Source organism: Callorhinchus milii, unplaced genomic scaffold, assembly GCF_018977255.1.
Source record: "Callorhinchus milii isolate IMCB2004 unplaced genomic scaffold, IMCB_Cmil_1.0 Scaffold25, whole genome shotgun sequence".
In the NCBI taxonomy this organism is placed as follows: domain Eukaryota; kingdom Metazoa; phylum Chordata; class Chondrichthyes; order Chimaeriformes; family Callorhinchidae; genus Callorhinchus; species Callorhinchus milii.
Window position 1 is genome coordinate 8,158,002 of NW_024704766.1, and position 24,049 is coordinate 8,182,050.

General features: G+C 44.6%; 1 protein-coding gene across 2 annotated transcripts in view; it reads right to left on the reverse strand.

The window, feature by feature from the left end:
- LOC103191041 (nectin-1) overlaps positions 1 to 14,196 on the reverse strand; it is a 31,813-nt gene extending 17,617 nt beyond the window's left edge. For both annotated transcript variants that reach the window (XM_042343966.1, XM_042343967.1), the window contains exon 1: positions 14,094 to 14,196. In XM_042343966.1, the coding sequence (XP_042199900.1) occupies positions 14,094 to 14,160 (67 nt within the window). In that variant the 5' untranslated portion in view covers positions 14,161 to 14,196. The remainder of the gene's footprint in view (positions 1 to 14,093) is intronic.
- Between the last annotated feature and the right edge of the window lie 9,853 nt (positions 14,197 to 24,049).

Consider the following 24,049-nt stretch of genomic DNA (forward strand, 5'->3'; position numbering starts at 1 on the left):
AGTTTTCCCATGAATAAGCACGGATAACAAGGATACAGGTGTCTTTTCATACACAAGACAATATGTCCTTACATAGCACTTAATTCTATCTACCTGACATCTTTATCAGTTTACAATTATCCTTGCATTTAATACAGCACCTCATTACGTTGTCTTGCTGGGAGAATATTTCAAAATACTTTGAGTTTACTATAATGTGTAATGGTTACATTTTGTAGGTGAATGCAGCCAACTTGTGCACAGCAATGTCCCACGAAGGCCTGTGAAGTCAATGCGCAATTTTAGAACCACAGAAATTTACAGCACAGAAGGCCAAACGGCCTATCGGGTCTGTGCCAACTCCCTCAACAGCTCATTTCCCTGCCCTTTCCCCATACGCCATGTAGTTATTTTCTTTTTAAGTTATTTGTCCAGCTCCCTCTTGAAGGCTAATATGGATTCTGCCTTAACCACTGCTCCAAACAGGGTATTCCATATCCTAACTACTCTGTGCATGAAAACATTTGTTCGCTTACTAACTATGTTTCTATAGCACCTTTCACATTGGGACATCCTCCCTCCGTGAAAGGCGTTATATAAATGCAATTTGTTGTTGTTAAATTGATGTCATCTCAGTACTGACTGACTAGTAGAATTATTTCTCTCTATTCTCTTTATCAAATCCACTCATAATTTTAAAGACGTCAATCAGGTCACCCCCCTAACCTTCTTTGTTCTCTGAAAAAGTCAAGAGTTCTGCCACTTTTCCCACTGTCCTCTCCAACAATCCCCAGATAAAGTGAATCTGAGGCATTCACTTTACCTGGGGGATTGCTGGCAAGGACAGTGGGAAAAACTTCCAGTTATGCCATGTAGTCTTTGACATCATGACGCAGATGGAACCTCAGTTTTAGCTTCTCATCCGAAGGATGGCACCCGCAACAATGCAGCTCCCAGTAAGCCTTGTATGGTTTGTGTGTTATTGCTTGTATCTTTTGTATCACACTGGCTTTGTCTGTTGTTTGAATAAAATATGGAAATAAAGAGGCTTATATAGATGGTTACTTCTGCGTTGAGGATCAGAACATGGTTTAGTACTGGGAAAAATAGTGTCTGCGTGAATTTTATATTGTGTGGCCAATCTGGTGCTTCACTGTGGCCATCTTAAAATCTTGACAACGCTAATTTTGGTCTAGGTACCTTTACTCACTTGATCAATGATCTTACTACATTAGTTTACTGCATTAGTTTATTGATGTTAGAATAGTTACCTTGTATGAAGTCAACTCTAAACAATATAAAACATGTAATCTTGTCAAAACAGGTTTCACTGCAGCTGCTGAAGTGAATAGAATGGACATGTCTGAACTAGTATGTACATCTTTCTAGCAGATCTGTGCATCAATCCTGAAGATGACATCTCCTTTTAGCAATCTAAATACAAAATTCCTCAGGACAGAGTGCACTCAGTTTGAAGAGCTGTACGAGACTCAATGACCAGGGTATGCTAGACACAAACTCAAAAACATCAACCAATATGCTCACAACAACAACAACAACAACAACAAGATTTCATTTATAGAGTGCCTTTCACGTCGGGAGGACGTCCCAAGGCGCTGTACAGTTGGGTCAGGACCCGAGCAGTGGGGAAATGGTCAGGGTGAGGGGAGGGAAGGGAGGGAGCGAGGAGAGGGTAGAGAGTCGAGAGAGGAGCCGAAGGCTCGGTCAAAGAGAAAGGTCTTGAGACCGGCCTTGAAGGAGGAAAGGGAGGAAGCGGCGAAGGCACTGGGGGATGGAGTTCCAGAGCCTCGGGGCTGAGAGGCTGAAGGCCACCGATGGTAGGGCGGTTGGGGCGGGGGATGTGGAGCAGACCGGAGCCAGAGGAACGGAGGGTACGGGCAGGTAAGTAGGGGGATAGTAGGTCGGAGAGGAAGGAGGGAGCGAGGCCATGAATGGCCTTGTAGGTGAGGATGAGGATCTTGAATTCACAAACCTCAACACTAGCAAGCTATTATTTTGCACAGAACTTTTGATTTACACAAGAAGCCCAGACCCACGAGAACAAACTAACAGCCGAAACTATGTGCAGTTCTTAAAAGATTCAGCATGTCAGGACCTGTTGCACTAGTTCCACTCCATAGTAATCACTATTCAGAGAAGACACACCTGAGCAGGTGACGACAAGCTAACAGCTCTGTATAACTGCACCTATACAGCATGGTCTCTCTTAATCTAACTTCATATAGGTTTTTAAATTATACCTTTTGGGTCTCTCAGTATCAAGGAGGTTCAAACTCATTATAAAATTATATTCTGAACTTATTCTAACCATTCCTAACTTAATTTGGACCACAGCTGCAAATTTGCATTAGTCACCACATATGGCTCTACATGAGTAAGGATTAATTTTCTTTTATCACATTCTGACTGTGTACTAACAGCATAGAGTAATTTTCTCCAGTCAGAAGGCACACCCATCAGAGAGGTTATTTATTAGTGTCTTCTCTATGTGTCAGAGAGGCAGTATATCAGCCAGCCATAAATGGATTCAGGGCAAAGCACCATAAACTCTGGCGGAGACTGATTGCAATTCTGGTCGAGAAGATATCCCCTAACCAGAATTCCTACAAAGCTATTAGAATGCATTAGACACGAGTCTCTCATCATGCTCTTCCCCATCTCTATGAGTCCCCTGCTGCCACCATTGTTCACAAAGAAAAACATCACCAGATTAGGCTTTCCCAGCTCATCGTTGCGCTCCACCACTGTCAAACACTCTGGGACACTACCCTGAGCAAGCAGTGCTATATAATTCCAAGTTGTTGTTGTAGGCTCTTTGTGATTTTGGAGGTTTGTGCAAAATCTTAGTGCATTTGAGTGAAGCACTGGATGTTTCCCTAATGTCCACAGGCCCTTTATTTATTAATGAGATATTGTTGAACTGATGGTAAGGTGGAAAAGGGGAGAAACGGGTTTTAAATATATCAGGACTGTCACTGATGAAGGATAGAAAATGACAAATGATACAGAGAAGCAAGGGTATTAAAGGATATGGGAAAAAGTTTAGAAAATGGACCTTAAAGATCCCATGGCACTATTCGACAAGAGAAGATTTTCTCTAGGTGACCTAGCCAACAATCCCCCAAAAATAATAATAATCCTTGCATTTGATATAACGCCTTATCACGTCATTCAGACGTCTCAAAGCGCGTCACAGGATATACTGTAAAGTGCAGTGTATTTTATGGGAGAAACTCGGCAGCAAATTGCGCACAATAGTGGATTGAGCGACCAATCTTATTTTTTTTGGAGGGATTATTACCTGCTGGAAAGCGATCCACCAATCGAGTAGCAACTGTGTTCCTACTTAACTGCTAGGGTACTGCGTGTGTATGGGGTAAGGAAACTTGCCCAGGAATTAGAAGGTTAGTCAAAGATAAGGTGGGTCCAATTAAGGACCGAAGAGGAAATCTTCTTGTGGAGGCAGAGGGCATCCTAGATTACTGAGGGGGAAGTAAGGGTGGAAATAACGGGAGGCCACAATCTTTCAATCCTCCTTGACATTGGCGTTTGATAAAATGCCACATAAGAGTCTTGTAAGCAAAATAGAAGCCTACGGTATTAAAGGGACAGTGGCAGCATGGATACAGAACTGTCTGGAAGAAAGAATGCAGAGAGAATTATTTTCCTTGGAGCGGAGAAGGTTAAGCGGAGACTTAATGGAAGTTTTCAAAATTATGAGGGGATTCAATAGGGTGAACAAGGAGAGTGCTCTAACCAATGAGCTACAGGACTCCTCGGCTCCCACCCTTATCTTAGGATGAATTTGAATGTGCTATGGGACATCCCATCATGAAAGGTGTTTTATAAATATAAAATTATACTGTATACCTGTAACATACTGAAGTGCACTACGACAGACTGTAAGTGCCATCAAGTCTGCTAATCCTGCCTCAGTGGATGAGTTTTTAAGACATGCTCAGTTCTCGGTACCACTTTTTTGGACTCCACTGCCAAACTATCACTCTAGCTATCACACTTCTCACACTGCAACTCACACAACACCTACTGCAATGCAGACTTTAACAACCCCTTTTTATTATTTTCTTTAAAATAATAGAAAATGGACCTTAAAAATAAAGATAAGACCAGATGCAATGAAGTGATTACATCACACCCACACATGCAAATAGTGACAGTACACCAGCAAAGTCTGCTCAATAACCCTGTTCCTCTCTCAACTACACAATGAATGGCCTTCAAAGAGACATTTCACTAACAAAGTAGGGAACACCTATTTGTACGATTACATTACAGTGTTGCAGGTTTTTAGTTGCACAAATCTGGAGTTTGTAAGTAATAAATCAAGATACCCATCCTACCATTAACATAAAATACTGATGCACTAGCCAAAGATTAAGGAACGTGTGTAGTGCTTTTTCCAGGCAGAAGTTAATTTATACAGTAACCAAATAAGTTCAAATTAGCGCTTACTTTGCTGAATGAACCAGAACATTCTGGAGTACAATAAATGTGTAGCAAGGTGGTGGACCTGAACTAGATGAAGCCTTTGCACTTTAGTGATGGCACTAGCCCAAAAGCAAGCTCTCACCAAAAGTCCTGTTCCCTGCAATCGCTTAGAAGCTGCATATTACCATGGAAACGGTTTAAAAGCACAGATGGCTTCTTACACACCAATACAGGGCAGGAACTCTGAAACTAGGTCAGTAGTAAGCCGTGCAGCTGCGACACACAACAATTACATTGTCGTCATCACATCTTCAGTTCTGCAGACAGAACCATGTTGTGATTTTGGATGACAGTGGTGGAACATGAGTTAATGTGAGGTCATCTTCTTGAACTGAAGAGTCAAGATTTTATCATTCTAGCAATTCGTATAGACCACAGATTTTATTAAGTGAGAAAACAGCTTTTTAAAAGAGCTCTGATGACCATTTCCCAATGATTATCTGTGTGAAAATCAGACAAGAACAGGATGTACCTGCATATTGCGTCCCTGGTGTCAGCTTTGACGACATCACGGAACGGGTGCAAAACATTTGACAGGGGGAAGGGGAACATCCAGAAGTCGCAGTCCACATTGGGATCCATAATGTAGAGGGAAAAAAAGGGCTGAGATCCTACAGGGAGAGAATCAGAAGCTAGGGAAAAAGCTAAAGAATAGAACCTCAAAGATGGTGATCTCTGGATTACTTCCAGTGCCTTGTACAAGTGAGTATCGAAACAGCAGATCAACTATATGAATGCATGGCTGGAGAAATGGTGCAGAAAGGAGGGCTTCAGGTTCCTGGATCATTGGGACTAGTTCTGGGGCATGTGGGATCTGTACAGGGTGATGGGTTACACCAGAACAGGGCTGGGACCAATGTCCTCGCAGGGAGGTTAACTAGTAATAATAATAATAATCCTTGCATTTGATATAGCGCTTTTCACGTCGGGAGGACGTCCCAAAGCGCTTCACAGAACACACTGTAAAGTGAATTGACTGTATATTTGTGGGCGAACACGGCAGCCAATTGCGCACAGCAATGTCCCACAAACAGTCGTAGATTGAAAATGACCAATTTATTATTGTTTTTGGTTTTGGAGGGAATATTATTAGGCTCTGTGTGGAGTAAGGAAACTTGCCCAAGGTTTCACCCTCTGCCTGGGATTGAACTCAGGTCTCTCACTTGCAAAGCGAGTGCTCTAACCACTGAACTACAGGACTCCACAGTACTGTGGGGAAGGGTTTAAAGGGGGGAAGGGAATCAGGGTTGTAGCATTGGAGAAGACAAACAAGTTACATAGAGGGCTGGGAGAGACGAATAGCAATGTAATCAGGAGTAAATCCAGAAAAGGGAGGGATTAGACAGGGAGAAATGCAGACAAAGTCGGTCTTGGAGTGCGTGTGCGTAAATCCATGGAGTGTGACAAATAAGCTTGGTGATCTGCGGCTCAAGTTGCCACATGGTATTATGATGTAGTGGCAATAACAGAAACTTGGCTCAAACAAGGGCAGGAATGGGAGCTGAATATTCTGGCTACAATGTACTCAGCAGGGATAGGGAGGTGGGGTGGTAATATTGATTAAAGACACAATTACGGCCCTGGAAAGGGATGATGTGCTGGAGGGTCCAAAAACAGAATCTATTTGGTTAGACTTGAAGGGCGGAAAAGAAGCTGTTACTGTTTGGTGTATACTATAGACCACCAAATAGTGGGAAGGAGATAGACAAGCAAATCTGCAGCAGATTTCAGAAAGATGCAAAACCAATAGACTAGTGATAATGGGGGACTTCAATTATCCTAACATAGACTGGCAAAATAACAGTGTAAAGGGCAAAGAGGGGGAAGGATTCCTGTAATGTGTGCAGAATAAGTTTCTGGATCAGTATGTTTCCAGCCCAATGAGGAAGGAAGCAGTGCTGGATCTAGTACTGGGGAATGGGGCAAGTTTCAGTAGGAGAGCATCTGAACAACAGTGATCACAACATCATTAGGTTTAGAGTACCTATGGAATGGGACAAGGAACAATCAAAGGTTAAGATACTAAACTGGAAGAGGCATTAGCCAATCAGTGAGTTAAAAGGGACCGAGCCAAGGTGGACTGGAATGAAAGATTGCAGGTAAACAGCTAACGAGCAATGGAAAGCCTTCAAGGAGGAGATAGTTCGGAGACAGAACAAATGCATTCCCACAAAGGGGAAAGGTAGGGCATCCAAACCTCCCTGGATGAATAAGGAAATTGGAATTAAAATAAAACAGAAAAAGGAAGCTTATGATAAATGTTAGGTCCAAGATACAGAAGACAATCAAATACTATATAGAAAATACAGAGGAGAACTGAAAAAGGAAATAAGAGGGGCAAAGAGATTGAGAAATCCTAGTTTACTGAGAGAAATAAGGGTGGAAATAGCGGAGGCTCTGGCCACAATCTTTCAATCCTCCTTATACATTGGGGTGGTGCCCAAGGCCTGAAGGGTTGCAAATGTTACTCCCCTGTACAAAAAGGGGCAGAAGGATAAACCCGGAAACTATAGACCACGCAGCCTAACGTCAATAGTGGGGAAACTTCTAGAGACTATAATCCGGGCCAAAATAAATTTTCACTTAGAAAAATACGGGTTTAATAAAGGCCAGCCAACATGGATTTGTTAAAAGGCAAATCTGGTCTAACAAACCTGGTAAAGTTTTTTGATGAAGCAACGGAGAGGGTGGATGAAGGTAGTACAGTTGATGTAGTTATAAATTTAAATGACCCGGACTTGGGTATAAGGAGTACAATTTCTAAGTTTGCAGATGATACTAAGCTAGGAAGAGTAGTAAACAGTGAAGAGGATAGTAGCAGACTGCAAATGGACGTAGACAGACTGGTAACATGGGCAGACACGGGGCAGATGAAGTTTAATGTGGAGAACTGCAAAGTGATGCACTTTGGGAGGAAGAATGAGGAGAGGCAATGTAAGCTGATGGTACAATCTTAATGTGGGTGAAGGAACAGAGAGACCGGGGGGTCATATAGTAAATCTTTGAAGGTGGCCGGACAGGCAGATAAAGCTGTTAAAAAAGCATATGGGATACTGGGCTTTATAAATAGGAGCATAGAATACACAAGTCAGGAAGTTATGATGAACCTTTATATAAAACACTGGTTAGGCCTCAGAAAGAGACTGGGTTCAGTTCTGGGCCCCACACTTTAGGAAGGATGTCAAGGCACTGGAGAGGGTGCAAAGGAGATTGACCAGGATGGTACCAGGAATGAGGGACTTCAGTTATCAGGAGAGGTGAGAGAAGCTCAGATTGTTCTCCTTGGAGCAGAGAAGGTTAAGAGGAGACTTGATAGAAGTTTTCAAAATGATGAGGGGATTCGATAGGGTGAACAAGGAGAAACTATTCCCACTGGTGGGTGGGTCGGGAACCCGAGGACACCGATTTAAAATAGTTGTTAAAGGAAACAGAGGGAAGGTGAGGAGAAATGTTTTCACACAGCGAGTTGTTGGGATCTGAATGCATTGCCTGAAAGGCTGGTGGAAGCCGATTTGATAACAATTTTTAAGGGAGAAGTAGATAATTATTTGGGGAGAACACGCTTGCAGTGATATGGGGAGGGAGCAGGGGAATGGGATTGATTTGGGTAGCCCTTTTGAAAGAGCCAGAACAGACACGGCGGGCCGATTGGCCTCCTTCTGTGCTGTATAATTTTATGATTCTATGAACTGAGCTTTTGATAAAAATTGTTCACTCACTTTATGGCTGTTTGTGGGGCATTGCTCTCAGCAAAATTGACTGCTGTGTTCACCCACAAAACACACAGTCACTCCACTTTACAGTAAATCCCATGAAGCGCTTTGAGATGTTCTCCTGACATGGAAGGCATTATACCCAACTAGCTGTATCCACCTGATGTAGCTTCGCTTGCAACCAAAGGATCCAATATGGAATGTAGATTGACACACAGTCAGACATTTTGTCTTTATTAGCATAAATAGATTATTTGTGGAGGACAAGTTTGCAGGGCTATGGGGTGAGCATAGGGGAGTGGGATTGATTTGGAAGCTCTTTTCAAAGAGCCGGGACAGACATGATGGGCCAAATGGCCTCCTTCTGTGCTGTATAATTCTATGATACCTCAAGTGCAACAGCCACCACAGTGGGGTAAGTTGCAAACCCTCACTTTCCTGTATCATACATGAAGAAGTCATTGAGGAAAGATACTGTAGGACCACTGATACTCCAGCACGAATCATGACCTTCAGATGGAGAGATGCAAGGAGAAATGCAGCTCTGCACCATAGGTTAAGAGAAATTATTATGATTCTGCCAGACATTGAAGAGAAATTTCCTGAAGGAATCTGGCATTTTTTCCAAAGCTACCAAAGACAAGTACAAAACAAGGATAGTGAGAAATGGTGGTGCCCACTACCTGGGGAAGCAAAGTGGTCCTTTTTTTAAGTAACAGTAGCTGACCATCGATGTGATATAGCACTACTTTAACTTGGAGTAATGAAAAAAGCAAAGTTCTACATTAGATCTGGATTTAACTTTCCTGGTTGTTGGGGGATTGGTGAGGGGGAGGATACTTTAGAGTACTGACTAGATAAACATTATTACCTTTTCACATCAACTATTTTAATACTGTCAGACTGTAGAACCCTTGAAGCAGACCATTTAAAAAAAAACTACACTTCAGCTAACCACTAGCTTTTGAGAAATTACTAGCAAAATTTAGGTAGGTCTTTATCATTCTTATCTGTTCTCACTTAAGAAGTGTAAGTTCTGTGGTTATTTGTAGGATATTGCTGTGCGCAATTGCCTGCGAAATACACGCATACTGTGAAGTGTTCGACAATGTGATAAGGCGTTGCATTAAATGCAAGTATTATTATTATATTCTTGACAATATTTGAAAAAAGAGAGAATCTCCCTGTGTCCTGATTAACAGTCCTCCAGATAATAGTGGTCATTCACTTCCTGACTGTTTGTGGGATATTGTTGCCACATTGACCTACCACACAGTTTCTACAATTTATAGAAATTTTTATAAAGAACTTTGAGATATTATATATTATTAAATGCAAGAATTAATATTGTTTTATGCCTCAGGGGTATTAGTATCCACCCTAACTGTTTATCAGGATATTTGTCTGGGAAGTCTGTTGTTTGGCAAATAGATAATTAAAGGAAGTATGAAGCCGCCTTGCTGATGCATTAATTGGGATGGATGAAAAAGGGCCTCTCATTTCTGTGGTAAAGCTTGGCTTCTATTTCAACAACAGTGGCTAGCTTAAATATTATTGTCTCTTATTTCTATTCACATAGAATCATCCAGATCCCTCAAGTTTATGATTGAACCACAAAACTCTACAGCGCAGAAGGACACTCGGCCCTTAGTGCTTGTTCTGAATCTTCAAAAGAGTAATTAATTCAGTTCCGTTTACCTGCCTTTCTGAACATACTTTGTTCACCTACAAAATACAGTCACTACATTTTACAGTAAATTATGTGAATTTAAGATTTCTTCTCAACAAGGTGATATATCATATGCAAGGATTATTATTATTTAAAGTTTTATCTCAAATTTAGCTTGATATATATATATATATATATACACACACACATATTATATATACAATTGGTAGCACATGCACCTCTGCGTCAGAAGGTTGTAGGTTTAAAGGCTACATTCCCCAATCTCCATGAAACATAGCAAAAGGTAGGTGTAAAATGGCATGTGAAATCTAATAAACCAGTACTCCTTACAGGTGATTTATTGACACTTACAATGATAAGCCAAGGTTCCAAAATGCAATGCATAAGCAGTTAAAATGAACCCTATAAAACAGTCTTCCAATCCAACTTCAGCCTTCCTGTTACAATTAACAGGAAATTGTGCTCCAGATATTGCTATGTGCTGGCTACACAATCACATCATTCAACTAATACTGCAGCATTATTAAGGAAATTTCCAGGTGGTGGTCGTTGCTACAGATACTTGAGGGATAGTGAGAGGAATTCAGTTTCATACAAACTGCTTTATCTGCAAAGTGACAACTCTTGCAGTCCGCCATCAGGCTCTTTAACAGAAACTTTCAACTTACCAAATGGTCCCTGCCATGCTTCAGCAGGAACATCGGGAAGGCAGATGTGCAATCAACCAGCCTGCAACATCTTGCCCGATAGAGTACAGAGGCCATGTCAGTGATTGCTCTTTGATATGAAATGCTGTGTGAACAGCTGTACAGGACCCAGATAAACCAAATTCATTGTTACATCAAATTAATAGATAGGGGGAGGGGAGAGAGGATGAAGGAAGTGTGACCCCCTTGTACACAATATTGTTGATTTTAGAGATTTGTGGTGAGCACAAGTACTGTCCATAGATACATAATTTTCTGTCCTCTCAAATCAGTCTTGCATATGTGATTGTGATTCATCAGTGACTGTCCCTTCTGCATGTGTATAGTTTCTGTGCCCATCCATTTCTCACGTATCTATTTTCTCTGCTCAACTGTTCAATGCATCTAAATCTCGTCTATATTCACAATGTCCTTGAGTCCATTTCTGGACAGCACATCTGAGGCCAATTGTGATACAACTAATTACTTTTGCTTCTGCATTGAAGCACTTAGCAAGTAAACTATCTTACATCTATGATGCCTCTAATGAAGCGAGGAATATGTTTTTAGTTTTCAACTGCAGTTCACCTGCAGAGAGAAGGTAACATGCCTTATAGCTCATTGGAAGAAAGTCAATCACTGACCTGAATGCTTGTTATCACGCCACTATCTCTCAATCAGCTGTACTAATTGGAATATACAGCACCTAAAACTCCCAGTATTCTCTATAACGCAATGTCCATTTCCCAAAGGACGAGGGATCAGAGGCATAATGCTACTCACCTAAATTGTTATAGTCACATTAACATGAATGAATATGGAACAAAATATGGCTTCAAAAGTCACTTCAAATCTTACATTTTAAGTTTTTTGACTGTTCACTTGTGATGTGAACACAATAAGATTTGGAAAGTCTCGGTTCACTCAAAAACCACAACCATGAATCTTAAGTAAGGAGTCTGATTCCACTTTTAAAATTATGTTACTCATACCTCCCCTGACACTGTTAAGAATCTCCAAGCTCAGTTTCCGTCAATCCAAATATTTCCTTTCTGCTCAAACAATTTTAACTATGCAATTCCCAAAATGTGAACTTGAATATTCATGACATATCTGGAAAGGCTCTTTTATCAACTTCCCTGCACCATGCACTTTGAGTCATTTTCCCAATGGGAAAGGGCTATATAAATGTAAACTGTAATGTACTATGGACAGAACAGAAAACACCTTGTATCTGAGAGGTATTCTTCCCCTCTAAAAACAAACACATGCCCACACAAACTTTGTTTATTTCATCAATACTGTACTAAAATGTTATCTTTAGTTCCTCCAAAACTTAAAATACACGTTCTTCCTTGTATCTCTCATTCTTTCCTTCCTCCCATAATTTAGAAACTTTTACAAACATCCTTTACATCACATAATTTCTCATCCCATTTTCTCCCTAGCCTAGATGTTCTTTTAAAAACAATTTAGTTTGCTACTATCGATCTCGCCTTGAACAGGGATTTGGTAATTAGTGAATCATGGAAATCCTTCAAATCTGATGAAACAAAATTAAAATCATCGAAGATAAAGGAATCAACACAAATATTCTCTGTAGGAACATTACAATATCACTCTCAAAGGATACACCATACAAGTAGCACAATCTCAATTCTACTATTTATTCTATTACTCATATTTCAGTGTAAAAGCTTGAGAACAGCCAGTCATAAATTTTCACATTGACAAGTTCTCCAATATTCTCCCAGGACTCTTGTTTTCCAATTTCTCCAGACAATTTCTCAATTTCTCTCACAGATAATTACCGCTGGTTCGCAAAAATCCACCTACATCAATCTGGAATCTCTTCCGTGGATTATAAATTCATACACTTACATATATTGTGTCAGAGCTCTATCAGCAATACACTCAGTTCATAATAATAAAATAACAATTCTTGCATTTGATGTAACACCTTTAAGGTCAGGATGTCACTTAATAGGATTTACTGTAAAGTGGAATAACAGTGTATTTCTGAAGGTGAAAGTTTAAGCTAATTTGCGCACAAGTCCCATAAACAGCCAGGAACTGAATGACCAATTTTATCTAGGAGATCACTGGCCAGTAGACCAGGAGAAATTACTTTATTTCGAAAAGTGCTATGGGATCTTTAATGTCAACATCTCACCAGCATCTTAATGTTTCATTCCACAACCTTCTGACTCGGGGACAAGAGTTACCAACAGACCATGTTAGTTTTTGTGCCAACAAATTTATTAAACCTAAGCTACATTTTAATGTTCTGAGGGACTTGCAGGTCACAGCTGACATGATCAGGAAGGAGCATTTTTGTTGGGATTTCTACATCTTACAGCTTTACAATTGCTCACTTAAATTGCACTGAGCACAATTCTTGCCTCAAACATATTCATTGTTACATTCACAAACAATTGCAACAAACTGAATATGTACTGAACCCGTTTATAAAACTGGCTCTCGATATAATGTTGTCATACAATTCAGGTTTACTGGTCAAGAACACTATTTGCCAACAGGGGAAATACCAAGAATCCAGTCAGTCACTACTTGTGAATTTATTTCATTCAATGCCAATCCAACAGTCATTAAATAAACTAAAAGTACATGGCTAAAAGCACAATCTCTGAATCACAAAACAGAACCCGATCCAATCTGAAAACAATGTTTAAGCATCTTAAATCAACCGAAAAAAATCCAAACCTCTCACGCAGTGCTTTCCAGTATTTGTTAAACCATAAATCCTAAATGGGCTATAATTGAGTTTTAAAATGATTAAATGAAGTACCATGGAAATAAATTATTTGGAAGTGTTTTTTGCAAGCTTGTAAATAAGGCACAGAAATCATAGATTATAGCCATTTACCACTGAGAGTGCTGAACACCTTTCTAAATCTGACACTGGAGCCATTTGCAATGTTTGAGGATCAGGAAGAACATTAAGAGTAGGCGTTTTAACCATCGAATGTCCGCTTCATGTAAATCCCCTCGATTTCTGGCAATAGAAACCGGGTTCCAATTCTCATCAAAAAGGGTTTGGCAAAGTGCAAATACAAAATCGGAGAGATGTCAGAATACCAAACAACACTGTTTCTTGCATTAAAACATTGGAAGCACAGCGTAAAGCACTCTCCGCACAGCGAGTCGTGCAACTAAATATGAGCGCAGTTAACTTTATCATTGGCATCGCAGTGCAGGAAGGGCGTAAATATCAGAGAGTCTGCAATAAATCCCCGAGAATCCATCAATTGCAACGCCTTTTATTGGACTGCAAATCCCTTCGACGTATTCCCCAAATCTCACCATCACTTTCCTATTTCTCATCCTCTTGGAACAATTCTGCCCCTTCATTCTAAAGCCTTTCCTCCAGATGTTTTTGCCATTTTATACATGAGATTAACTCCTCGGGTTTATTTGTTGATCCCCTCTCCACCATTTGTTAATCCACACCTCAAATTCCCATCAGTTTCTTACCTGGTAACACGGCAGCCACCAGCAGCACCAGCAGCAGCAGCAGGACCCTGAGCAGCTCCGGATCCATCTTCACACCGACCCGGACAGATGTGGCGATACCGTCAGCCCGAGGGGCCCGCGGGGCGGGGGGAGGGGCCCGCGGGGCGGGGGGCTGCGGGGCGGGGGCTGTGGGCCGGGCGGGGGGCTGCGGGGCGGGGGCTGTGGGGCGGGCGGGGGCTGCGGGGCGGGGGCTGCGGGCCGGGCGGGGGGCTGCGGGCCGGGCGGGGGGCTGCGGGGCGGGGGGAGGCGCTGCGGGGCGGGGGGAGGGGCTGCGGGGCGGGCGGGGGGCTGCGGGGCGGGCGGGGGGCGGGGGGAGGGGCTGCGGGCGTTTTCCTTTTGATTCCAACAAATGTGTGGAAGAAGCCGCACGGATCACAACCGCACGCGCCGCCCCGCGTGACCGTGCGCGTGACTGTGCGCGTGACAGCACCGAGCTCCCAGTGTCGGCCTCAGTGAGGGCGCGATCCCGGAGGCCGCCTCCTGCAGTACAAGCCGCGAATTCACAACCGCCCCGACAACTGTGTGGCGATGGTCCCGAGCACTCACAGCGGCGGGAAGGCCAGGCCCACCGCTGGATACAGCTCAGCAGCCGAGGCGCCCGCAAACCAAAGCACCGCAAAGCAGCCGCTACCGCGCACTCCGCCGCTCGCGCGCTTCTCAACGCCAACTGCCAATCACCACCTGACGTCACGGTGGGCGGAGCAATGACCTCACGCGCGGTGGGCGGGGCCGCTGTGTCCATAGCAACCGCAGCGCGGCGACACCAGGGCCGCAGCGGGTCATCGGGTCACCGCTTCAGTGGAACATCACTGGTCAGTGAGTAGGAACCGGTTATTAGTCGATTGGAGAATCGCTTTCCACAAATCCCTTCAATTTTTAAAAGCAATAATAATTTGGTCACCGAAACCCACGGCTGTGTGTGGGACGACATTGCTCTGCGCAATTGGCCGCCGCGTTTCACCCACAAATATACAGTCAATTCACTTTACAATATATTCTGTGAAGCGCTTTGAGACGTCGAGAACATCTTATATAGGGCTCTATATCAAATGTAAGGATTATTATTATTTAACAGTAGTCCTCATTGCAACACAACAAATAAAATAATATTGTAGCACTTCTGTAATGGCCACAAGACACTCTCACTGTCACCCACAATATTACTTTAAATAAATCCTGTGAAGCACTTTGAGAGATCCTCCCGACTTGATGGCACTATCAATTAAGGATGCAAGGATTATTATTATTACTGTTTATCTCTATGACAATGGGCGATTCCTTGTAGAAGAATGGATTAACGACTGGTTAGGAAACTGAAAGCAAAGAGTAGGCATTAAGGATATCTTCTCAGGGTGGCAAGAAGTAGAAGTGGTGTTCCGCAGGGATCCATGTTAGGACATCTCATCATATACATAAATGATCTGGATTCAGGAAAACAAGGTTTAGTGTTAAAAATTATAGATTGACACCAAATTGGTTTTACTGCTCTCAGGATAGACCGGATAGATAAGGCCTTTTTTGCTAGACAAGAGACATTTAAGGGGGGAATCGAACATAAACTTAAAATTCTAAAAGGGTTCAATACGATAACATAAATAGGCTGTTCCACTAGTTGGGGAATCCATAACCAGCGGACACAAGTATAAGATAGTGAATAAGGGATCTAAAAGAGAATTTAGGAGAGGTTACTTCACGCCGAGGGTAGGGAGATTGTGGCCTGAAGGTTGAATCAGATAGCAATCAAGGGGAAGCTAGACCTTCACATGAGGGAGAAGGGAATAGTGGGGTGTAGGTGCAAGGGAGGAATGGGTGAAGGCTGTGTTGAGTATGAACTGGTTGGGCCATGTTTTCCATGCTGTCATTTTTTGTTTTCTCATCTTACCTCTCTCTGCCTCTCTTTAAGACTCACTGTATGGTTCAGTTCTTCATTAAGCAGCAACCCACCAATACCTTGCCTCACTGAGTGACCATTCCTCATTTTGCAACAAGTCACTTCCATGTTCAAGCCTAAAGTTAAGATTAATTTGGTGATTTAATATCATGTTTTTTTGCAAAATTAACTGTCACAATGATATTCAACAACAACAACAACAAGATTGCATTTATAGAGCGTCTTTCACATCGGGAAGACAACCCAAGGCGCTGGACAGTTGGATCGGGACCTGAGCAGGGACGAAATGGTCAGGGTGAGGGGAGGGAAGGGAGGGAACGAGGAGGGGGTAGAGAGTCGAGAGGGGAGCTGAAGGCACGGTTGAAGAGAAGAACCACTATTCAGCCAGGAACAAAGTATACACCAACACACATTGCTATGGATCAACACAGATTGCTTAAGCATCTGAATAACATTTATTAAAACTCAGCTACTCAATCCCTATTGGGCGCAGCGATTGTTTCCACTCAGCTCTTGTTAACCCTGCCAAGCCAAAGCTGTAATAGGTAGAGTGATCCTAACTGGACAAGTGGTAGGAAACTTGCCAGACAGTGCTCTTAATGCCATGCTACAACAAAAACAACAATTACATTTGTGCAGTGAGGTTCATGTCAGGAGAAATCCCAAGGCAGTTCTCCCCTACGTGGTTTTAGCTGGTTAGATTCCACAGTTATCACTATGTACTCTGGGCTGTTACCAACATCCACCTAATCCACTTTGGCATTAGGTAAACAGGGTGTGTCTCTCTGAGGTAGAATGTGAATTCTGAACGTCCATGTACGCAACATACATGGAACTGAGTATGGTTCAGAGACTCTGAGGACTGGCGAAGGGTTTCCCCAGGTGTCTGATCAAATAAAAGTGAAACACAGCAACTGTACTGTAGTTTTCCGAATCTTTTGGCGAGTGTTTAACAACAACATCGTGCACTTATATAGTGCCCTCCACCCAGGCGGCGTCTCAGAGCTTAACAATGGTGGAGCCCAAGGCCAAGCCAGGGGGAAGGGAAGGTGACTGTAGGGGCGGTCGAAAAGGAAGGTCTTCAAGCCTGAAGATGGGGAAGGAAGGGGCGAGGCCAAGGGGTTGAGGTAGTGAGTTCCAAAGTTTCGGGGTGCAATGGCTGAAGGCACGGCAACCAATGGTGGAGCGGAAGATTCGGGGGACCGGAGGAGGCCAGACCTGGAAGAGAGGAAGCAGCAGGTACTGCTGTGGGGGGAGAGGAGGTTAGGGAGATAGGGGGGTGGCCAAGAAATGGAGGGATTTAAACACTAGAGTGAGGATCTTGAAATGGATCCGCTCTGTGACAGGAGCCAGTGGAGTTTGGCAAGTGGAGTAATCGGGGTACAGAGTTTGGTGTGGGTGGGAATGCGGGTGGCGGAGTTTTGGATGAGCTGGATTTTGGGAATAGTGGAGAAGAAAGTGGTGTTGATCAGGGACCGGATGTGGGGGAGGAAGGATAACTGGGGATCGAACCTGATGCCTACGTTGTGCAGGAATTCAGAGAGTTTTAAGTACAGGTTGGGCAGGTTGAGGAGATCGGGACCGTGGGACAGAAGACGTCGGCGGGAGCCAAAGAGTATGGCTTCCTTCTTGTTGACGTTTAACTGCAAGAAATTTGCGCTCGTCCAGCTCCTGATGCCCAACAGACAAGCTGACAGAACATCGCGGGACTGGTCGTCGCAGCTGGAGGTAGAAGTGTAGTTGAGTGTCATCCGCATACATGTGGAAGTTAACCCCGTGTCTGCGAATGACATCACCAAGAGGAAGCATATAAAAGAGGAAGCATATAGATGAGGAAGGGGGCCAAGGATGGATTTCTGGGGTACCCCACAGGTGACCAGGTGGAAGCGCGAAGAAAAGCGATTTGCAGAAATGTATTGCTGGCGGTTTGTAAGGTGGGACTTGAACCAAGCGAGTGGGGTCCCACTTAGATGGATGATGGAGGACAGGCAGTGGAGGAGGATGGTGTAGTTGACTGTGTTGAACGTGATGGAGAGGTCCACGAGGATGAGGAGGCAGAGGGAGAGATGTGTGTGAAGTTGGTTGGCAGCAACGCATTCCATAGCTTTGGCAAGGAAGGGCAGGTTTGAGATAGGGTGGTAGTGGCCAAGGTTGGAGGGATCGAGGGTAGGTTTTTTAAGGAGGGGGGATGATGACCGTGGTTTTGAGGGCGAGTGGGACTGATCCTGAGGAGAGTCACTGATTAATAGTGTCTGCCAACAGTGGGCAGAGGAGAGGGAGCTGAGTAATCAGCAGTTGGGTAGGGAGAAGGTCGAGGCTGCAGGTAGTGGGTTTCATTGTTGCGATGGTGGATGAGAGGGAGGAAGGAGAGATGAGAGCAAATGGGGACGTGGTAGGTGCTGAAGGCAGGGTGGGTGAGGGAGACAGAATGGGGGTGGTGATAGGCGACAACGGGCAGACGGATGAAGCAGCCAGGTGGATGTTGTCAATTTTAGAGGTAAGGAAGTCCATGACCTCTTCGCACTTGGCATTCGATATAATGATTGAGAGTGCTTGAGGGGGCACACGAAGGAAGTGGTGGGTGTGGCGAAAAGGATTTTGGAGTTATTGTTGGCCTCCAATATGATGTTTGAGTAGTACACAGTTTTTGTTTGCGACAGGGAGCGGTGGTAGTTGAGAAGATGTTCGAGCCACAGCTGGTGGTGAACCGTGAGGGTGGTTTTCTGCCACCTGCACTTGAGCAACCATGTTTGGGATTTTAGGGAGTGGAGATGGCTGTTGTACCAGGGCGAGCGGGTGGGTTTGGAAACAATCCTGGATTTCAGGGGGACGAGGTTGTTGAAGGTGGAGGAGAGGCGATCATGGAGTAGCTTAACAGCTGCTTCAGAGGCGCTGCGGATGGAAGCAGAGGGATAGGAGATCTGAGGATGAGAGGGTCTTTGTGAGGGTCTCGGGGGAAACCTTTTCCATGGGTGGAAAAGTATGGTTGAAGTCTTGATGGAGAGGAGAGGGATCCAAGAGGAGGAGATGAGGAAGTGGTCCGAGATGGCCTTGTCCGTGATGCACAGGTTGGAAATGTCGATGCCATGTGTGATGATGAGATCGAGGGAGTAGTCATGGTTCTGGGTCGGCGAGTTGATGTGGAGGTTTAGGGAGAAGAGGAGGGCAGTGAAATCTGAGGATGTGGTGCAAGTGGAGTTTAGGTGGAGGTTGAAGTTACCCATTATGAGCAGGTATTCTGAGCAGAGGGACAGGGAGGAGAGGAGAGCATAGATATTGGAAAGGAAGGAGCCAGGGGGTTTTTGGGGGGCAGTAAACCAGGAGAATTTTGAGTGAGAGAGCGTAGGAATGGTAGAGCTTGAGGTGCTCAAATGAGAAGCCAGAGGAATAAAGGGGATAGAACGATGGAAGCTTGGGAGATGAGGGCCACCCCGCCGCCACTTTGGTTAGGTTGGGGGAGTGTGGTGGAAGGTGTAGCCAGGAGGGGAGGCTTCAACTAGGGGGACGGAGTCACTGGGTAAAAGCCAGGTTTCCGTAAACCCAAGAATATCCATGTGCTCATCCAGGATGAGCTCATGGATAGTGAGGACTTTATTGGAGAGGGAGCGGACATTTTTGTAGGGAAATGCGGATGAGTTTGCTGGTGGGGGGGATCGGAGGAGAGAGTGGTATGTAGAGGATTTGGGATCGTAGGGGAGAAATGACAGTAGAGTTTGAGGAGCAGGGAGTGTTGTGAGGATATGGATGAGGGAGGAGGAAGGGGTGTTGGCCTTTGGAGGCGGTTGATGTGGAGAGAGTGTGCGATGGGATGGTTGGGGTGGCTGCTCTGGGACAACCAAAGCTGGGAGCCACGATGGGCCCGGCGGAGGATGCGCAGTCTGGAGCAGAGGGAGGTAATGGTGGGGTCCAGGAGAGAGAGAAGGCGGGGAGGGCTGTGGGAGAGAAGGACAGAGTGGGAGTAGCGGATAGAGAGGGGTAGGAGGAGGAGCACTCCCAGGGGGAGCGGCTCAGGTCGGGGCAGCAGCAAAAACGCGCAAGCAGAGACCGGGATCGAGCGATCATTTATCGTTTTGTGTTGTATTTGAATAAATCAAGAGGAGGTACTGAAAAGGTTGATGGGGGTTAAGGTAGATAAGTCACCCGGTCCAAACGGGATGCAGCCCAGTTTACTAAGGGTGGAAATAGCGGAGGCGCTGGCCACATTCTTTCAATCCTCGAACACCGGGATGGTGCCAGAGGACTGGAGGGTTGCAAATGTTACTCCCCTGTACAAAAAGGGGCAGAAGGAACTACAGGCCACTCAGCTTAACGTCGGTAGTGGGGAAACTTCTAGAGACTATAATCCGGAACAAAATACATTTTCACTTAGAAAAATATGGGATAATAAAGGGTAGCCAATACGGGTTTGTTAATGGCAAATTGTGTTTAACAAACCTGATAAGAGTTTATTAATGAAGTAACGGAGAGGGTGGATGAAGATAGTGCAGTTGTTGTAGTTTATATGGATTTTCAAAAGGCATTTGATACAAAGTGCCACTTACGACTTGTAAGCAAAATAGAAGCCCCCGGCATTAAAGGGACAGTGGATGCAGAACTGGCTGGGAGACAGAGAGCAGAGAGTGGTGGGATTGGTATTGGTTACCCAGTGGTATTAGGACCACTGTTCTTTTTGATCTATATAAATCACCTGAACTTGGGTATAGGAAGTACAATTTCTAAGTTTGCAGATGATACGAAACTGGAAAAGTAGTAAATAGTGAGGGAGATAGTATCAGACTGCAAGAGGACGTAGACAGACTGGTAACATGGGCAGACACGGGGCAGATGAAGTTTAATGTGGAGAAATGTGAAGTGATGCACTTTGGGAGGAAGAATGAGGAGAGGCAATATAAGCTGATGGTACAATCTTAATGTGGGTGAAGGAACAGAGAGACCGGGGGGTCATATAGTAAATCTTTGAAGGTGGCCGGACAGGCAGATAAAACTGTTGTAAAAGCATATGGGATACTGGGCTTTATAAATAGGGGCATAGAATACAAAACAACAACAACAACATTACATTTATACAGCGCCTTTCACGTCGGGAAGATGTATCAAGGTACTGGACAATCAGTGTTTCAGAGCCAAGCTGGAGGTTGGGATTGGGTAGGATGGAGGGCAGAGGGGAAAGCAGGATGATCGAAAGCATGGTTGAGGATGAGGGTCTTCAGATGGGTCTTGGAGGAGGCAATGGAGGGGGCGAGGCAGAGAGACTACAGGATGGAGTTCCAGAGGGTAGGGGCAGAATGCCAGAAGGCCTGCCCGCCAATGGAGGGGCAGGCAAGTAAGGGGACATGAAGCAGGACAGAGCCCGCTGAACGGAGGGAGCGGGCAGGATGGTAGGGGTATAGGAGGTCGCATAGATAGGGGGGAGCAATGCCATGGAAGGCTTTGAAGGTGAGGACCAGGATCTTGAACTGTATCCTCTGAATGATGGGAAGCGAATGTAGTTGGTCGAGGATGGAGGTGATAGGGTCACGGAGCAAGAGAGTACACAGGCTGTAGAGTTCTGAATGATCTGCAGCCTATGGAGGGAGGAGTTGGGGAGACCGACAAGCAGGAAGTTTGCATAGTCAAGCCTTGATGTTATGAAAACGTGTATGAGGGTTTTGGTGGTCTGCGGTGTGAGACAGTGGCAGAGCCGGGCGATGTTGCGGCGGTGGGGAAAGGCAGAACGGGTCATGGACCTTGTTTTGTTGTCATCCTAGACCTTGTTTTGTGTAACAAAACAGGGCTAGTTGGTGGTGTAGGTATTAAGAATCCTCTCGGGCAGAGTGATCACAATATGATTGAATTCTGCATTAAGTTAGAGAGGGATATAGTTAAATCCGCGGCAAGTATTCTGAATTTAAATAGGGCTAATTTTGTAGGTATGAGGAAAGATTTAGGTAAAATAGACTGGAGAATAAGATTAAGAGGTAAAAATGTAGACCAACAGTGGCAAATATTTAAGGATGTAGTGCAAAATTCTCAGCGGTCGCATATTCCCTTGCGGAATAAGAGTACCACAAGGAAAGCAATTCAAATTCATCCGTGGCTAACTAGAGCAGTTAGGGAAAGCATCAAATTAAAAGAAAAGGCTTATAAAACTGCCAAGAAAATCAGCAAAATCAGAAGATTGGGAGAGTTTTAGAAAGCAGCAAAAAAAAACTAAAAAACTCATTAAGAGCGAGAAAAAGGAGTATGAGGGTAACCTCGCTGGGAACACTAAGTCTGATTGTAAAAGTTTTTATAAATATGTTAAGAGGAATAGACTGTGAGGGTAAATGTAGATCCACTTCAGTCAGAGACGGGAGAAGTTGTAATGGGGGACAAGGACATGGCAGAGTCCCTAAATGGATATTTTGCATCTGTCTTCACCCTAGAAGACACAACAACAACAACAAGATTGCATTTATAGAGCGCCTTTCACGTCAAAGGGCATGATAGAGAAGATAGTGGGAAATTGGTTCCCCCGGTTGGAGAAACTAAAACCAGGGGTCACAACCTTAAAATCAGAGGCAGCCCTTTCGCACTGAGTTGAGGAAGAACTTCTTCACTCAAAGGGCAGTGAATGTATGGAACTCACTACCCCAAAGGGCTGTTGACGCTCAGTCCTTGAACATATTCAAGACTGAGATTGATAGATTTCTTATTGCAAAAGGGATTACGGGATATGGGGATAAGGCAGCGTCAGGTTATTAGCTGGAGTTAGATTAGAAGATCAGCCATGATTGAATGGCGGGGCAGGCTCGAAGGGCCGAATGGCCTACTCCTGCTCCTACATGTTATGTTATGTTATGTTATGTTATGTTATGTTATGTTATGTTATGTTATGTTATGTTTTGTTATGGCCCGGATGTGGGGTAGAAAGGATAATTGACGGTCAAACAAGATGCCAAGGTTCTGGGCTGGCTTAGTAAGGTGGAGAGTGCATCCATGGTGGTGTGGAGGCGCTGACGGGAGACAATCAGTAGAGCCTCAGTCTTGTTGATGTTCATCCAGGACTTGATGTCTGAGAACAGCAGTAGTCCTGGAGTCCAGGATGGAGGCAGATGGTACAGTTGAGTGTCATCTGTATACATGTGGAAGTTGACCCCATCTCTTTGGATGTTGTCACCAAGAGGGAGCATATAGTTGTTGAAGAGGAAGGGACCAAGGACAGAGACCTAAGGAATGCCACATGAGACGTGCGGAGGTTAGAGGATAAACCGTTTGTGAAGATGAAGTGGAGGCGGTGTGAAAGGTACGATCTGAACCATTCAAGGACAGAACCGTGAAGGTTGAGGTGAGAGGAGAGAGGATGGATGACAATACAGTCGTCAATGGTGTTGAAGGCAGCAGAGAGCTCAAGGAGGAAGAGGAGGCAGAGGGAGCCCTGGTCTCAGATGGACAGAATGTCATTTGTCACATTGACCAAGGCTGTTTCTGTGCTGTGAGCAGCACGGAAACCCGATTGGAGGGGTTCGTGAAGGGAATGGCGGGAGTGGAAGGAGCGAAGCTAGGAACCAACAACTTGCTCCAGGACCTGGGAGAGGAAAGGGAGATTGGAGATGGGGTGGTAGTTTGAGAGCAGGAATGGATCCGTGGGGGGGGGGGGGGGAGAGTTAAGGATAGGAGTGATGATGGACGTTTTTAAAGGGGTGGGAACGGTACCAGTGGACTGGGAGAGATAATGATATCTGTGAGTAGTGGAATAACGAGGTGGAGCTGGGAGCCAAGGAGAGGGGTAGGGATGAGGTCGAGGGTGCAGGAGGAGTAGGAGACAGGTTTGAAGGTATGGAGGGAGGGATAGGTAGGGGCCGGTGGGTGAGAGGGGGAGGTGGGGAGGGGCTAGTAGACGGGAGCGTAGAGGCAGTTGAGCAGTTCCCCTCGACTTTGGATTTGAGGAAGTTCAGCATTGCCTCGCAGTTGGCATTGGAGGTGAGGATGGGCGAGGCATGAGAGGGTGGGTGGAGGAGCCGGTTGGTGATGGAGAAGATGTGGTTGTCCTTGGCCTCCAAGATTG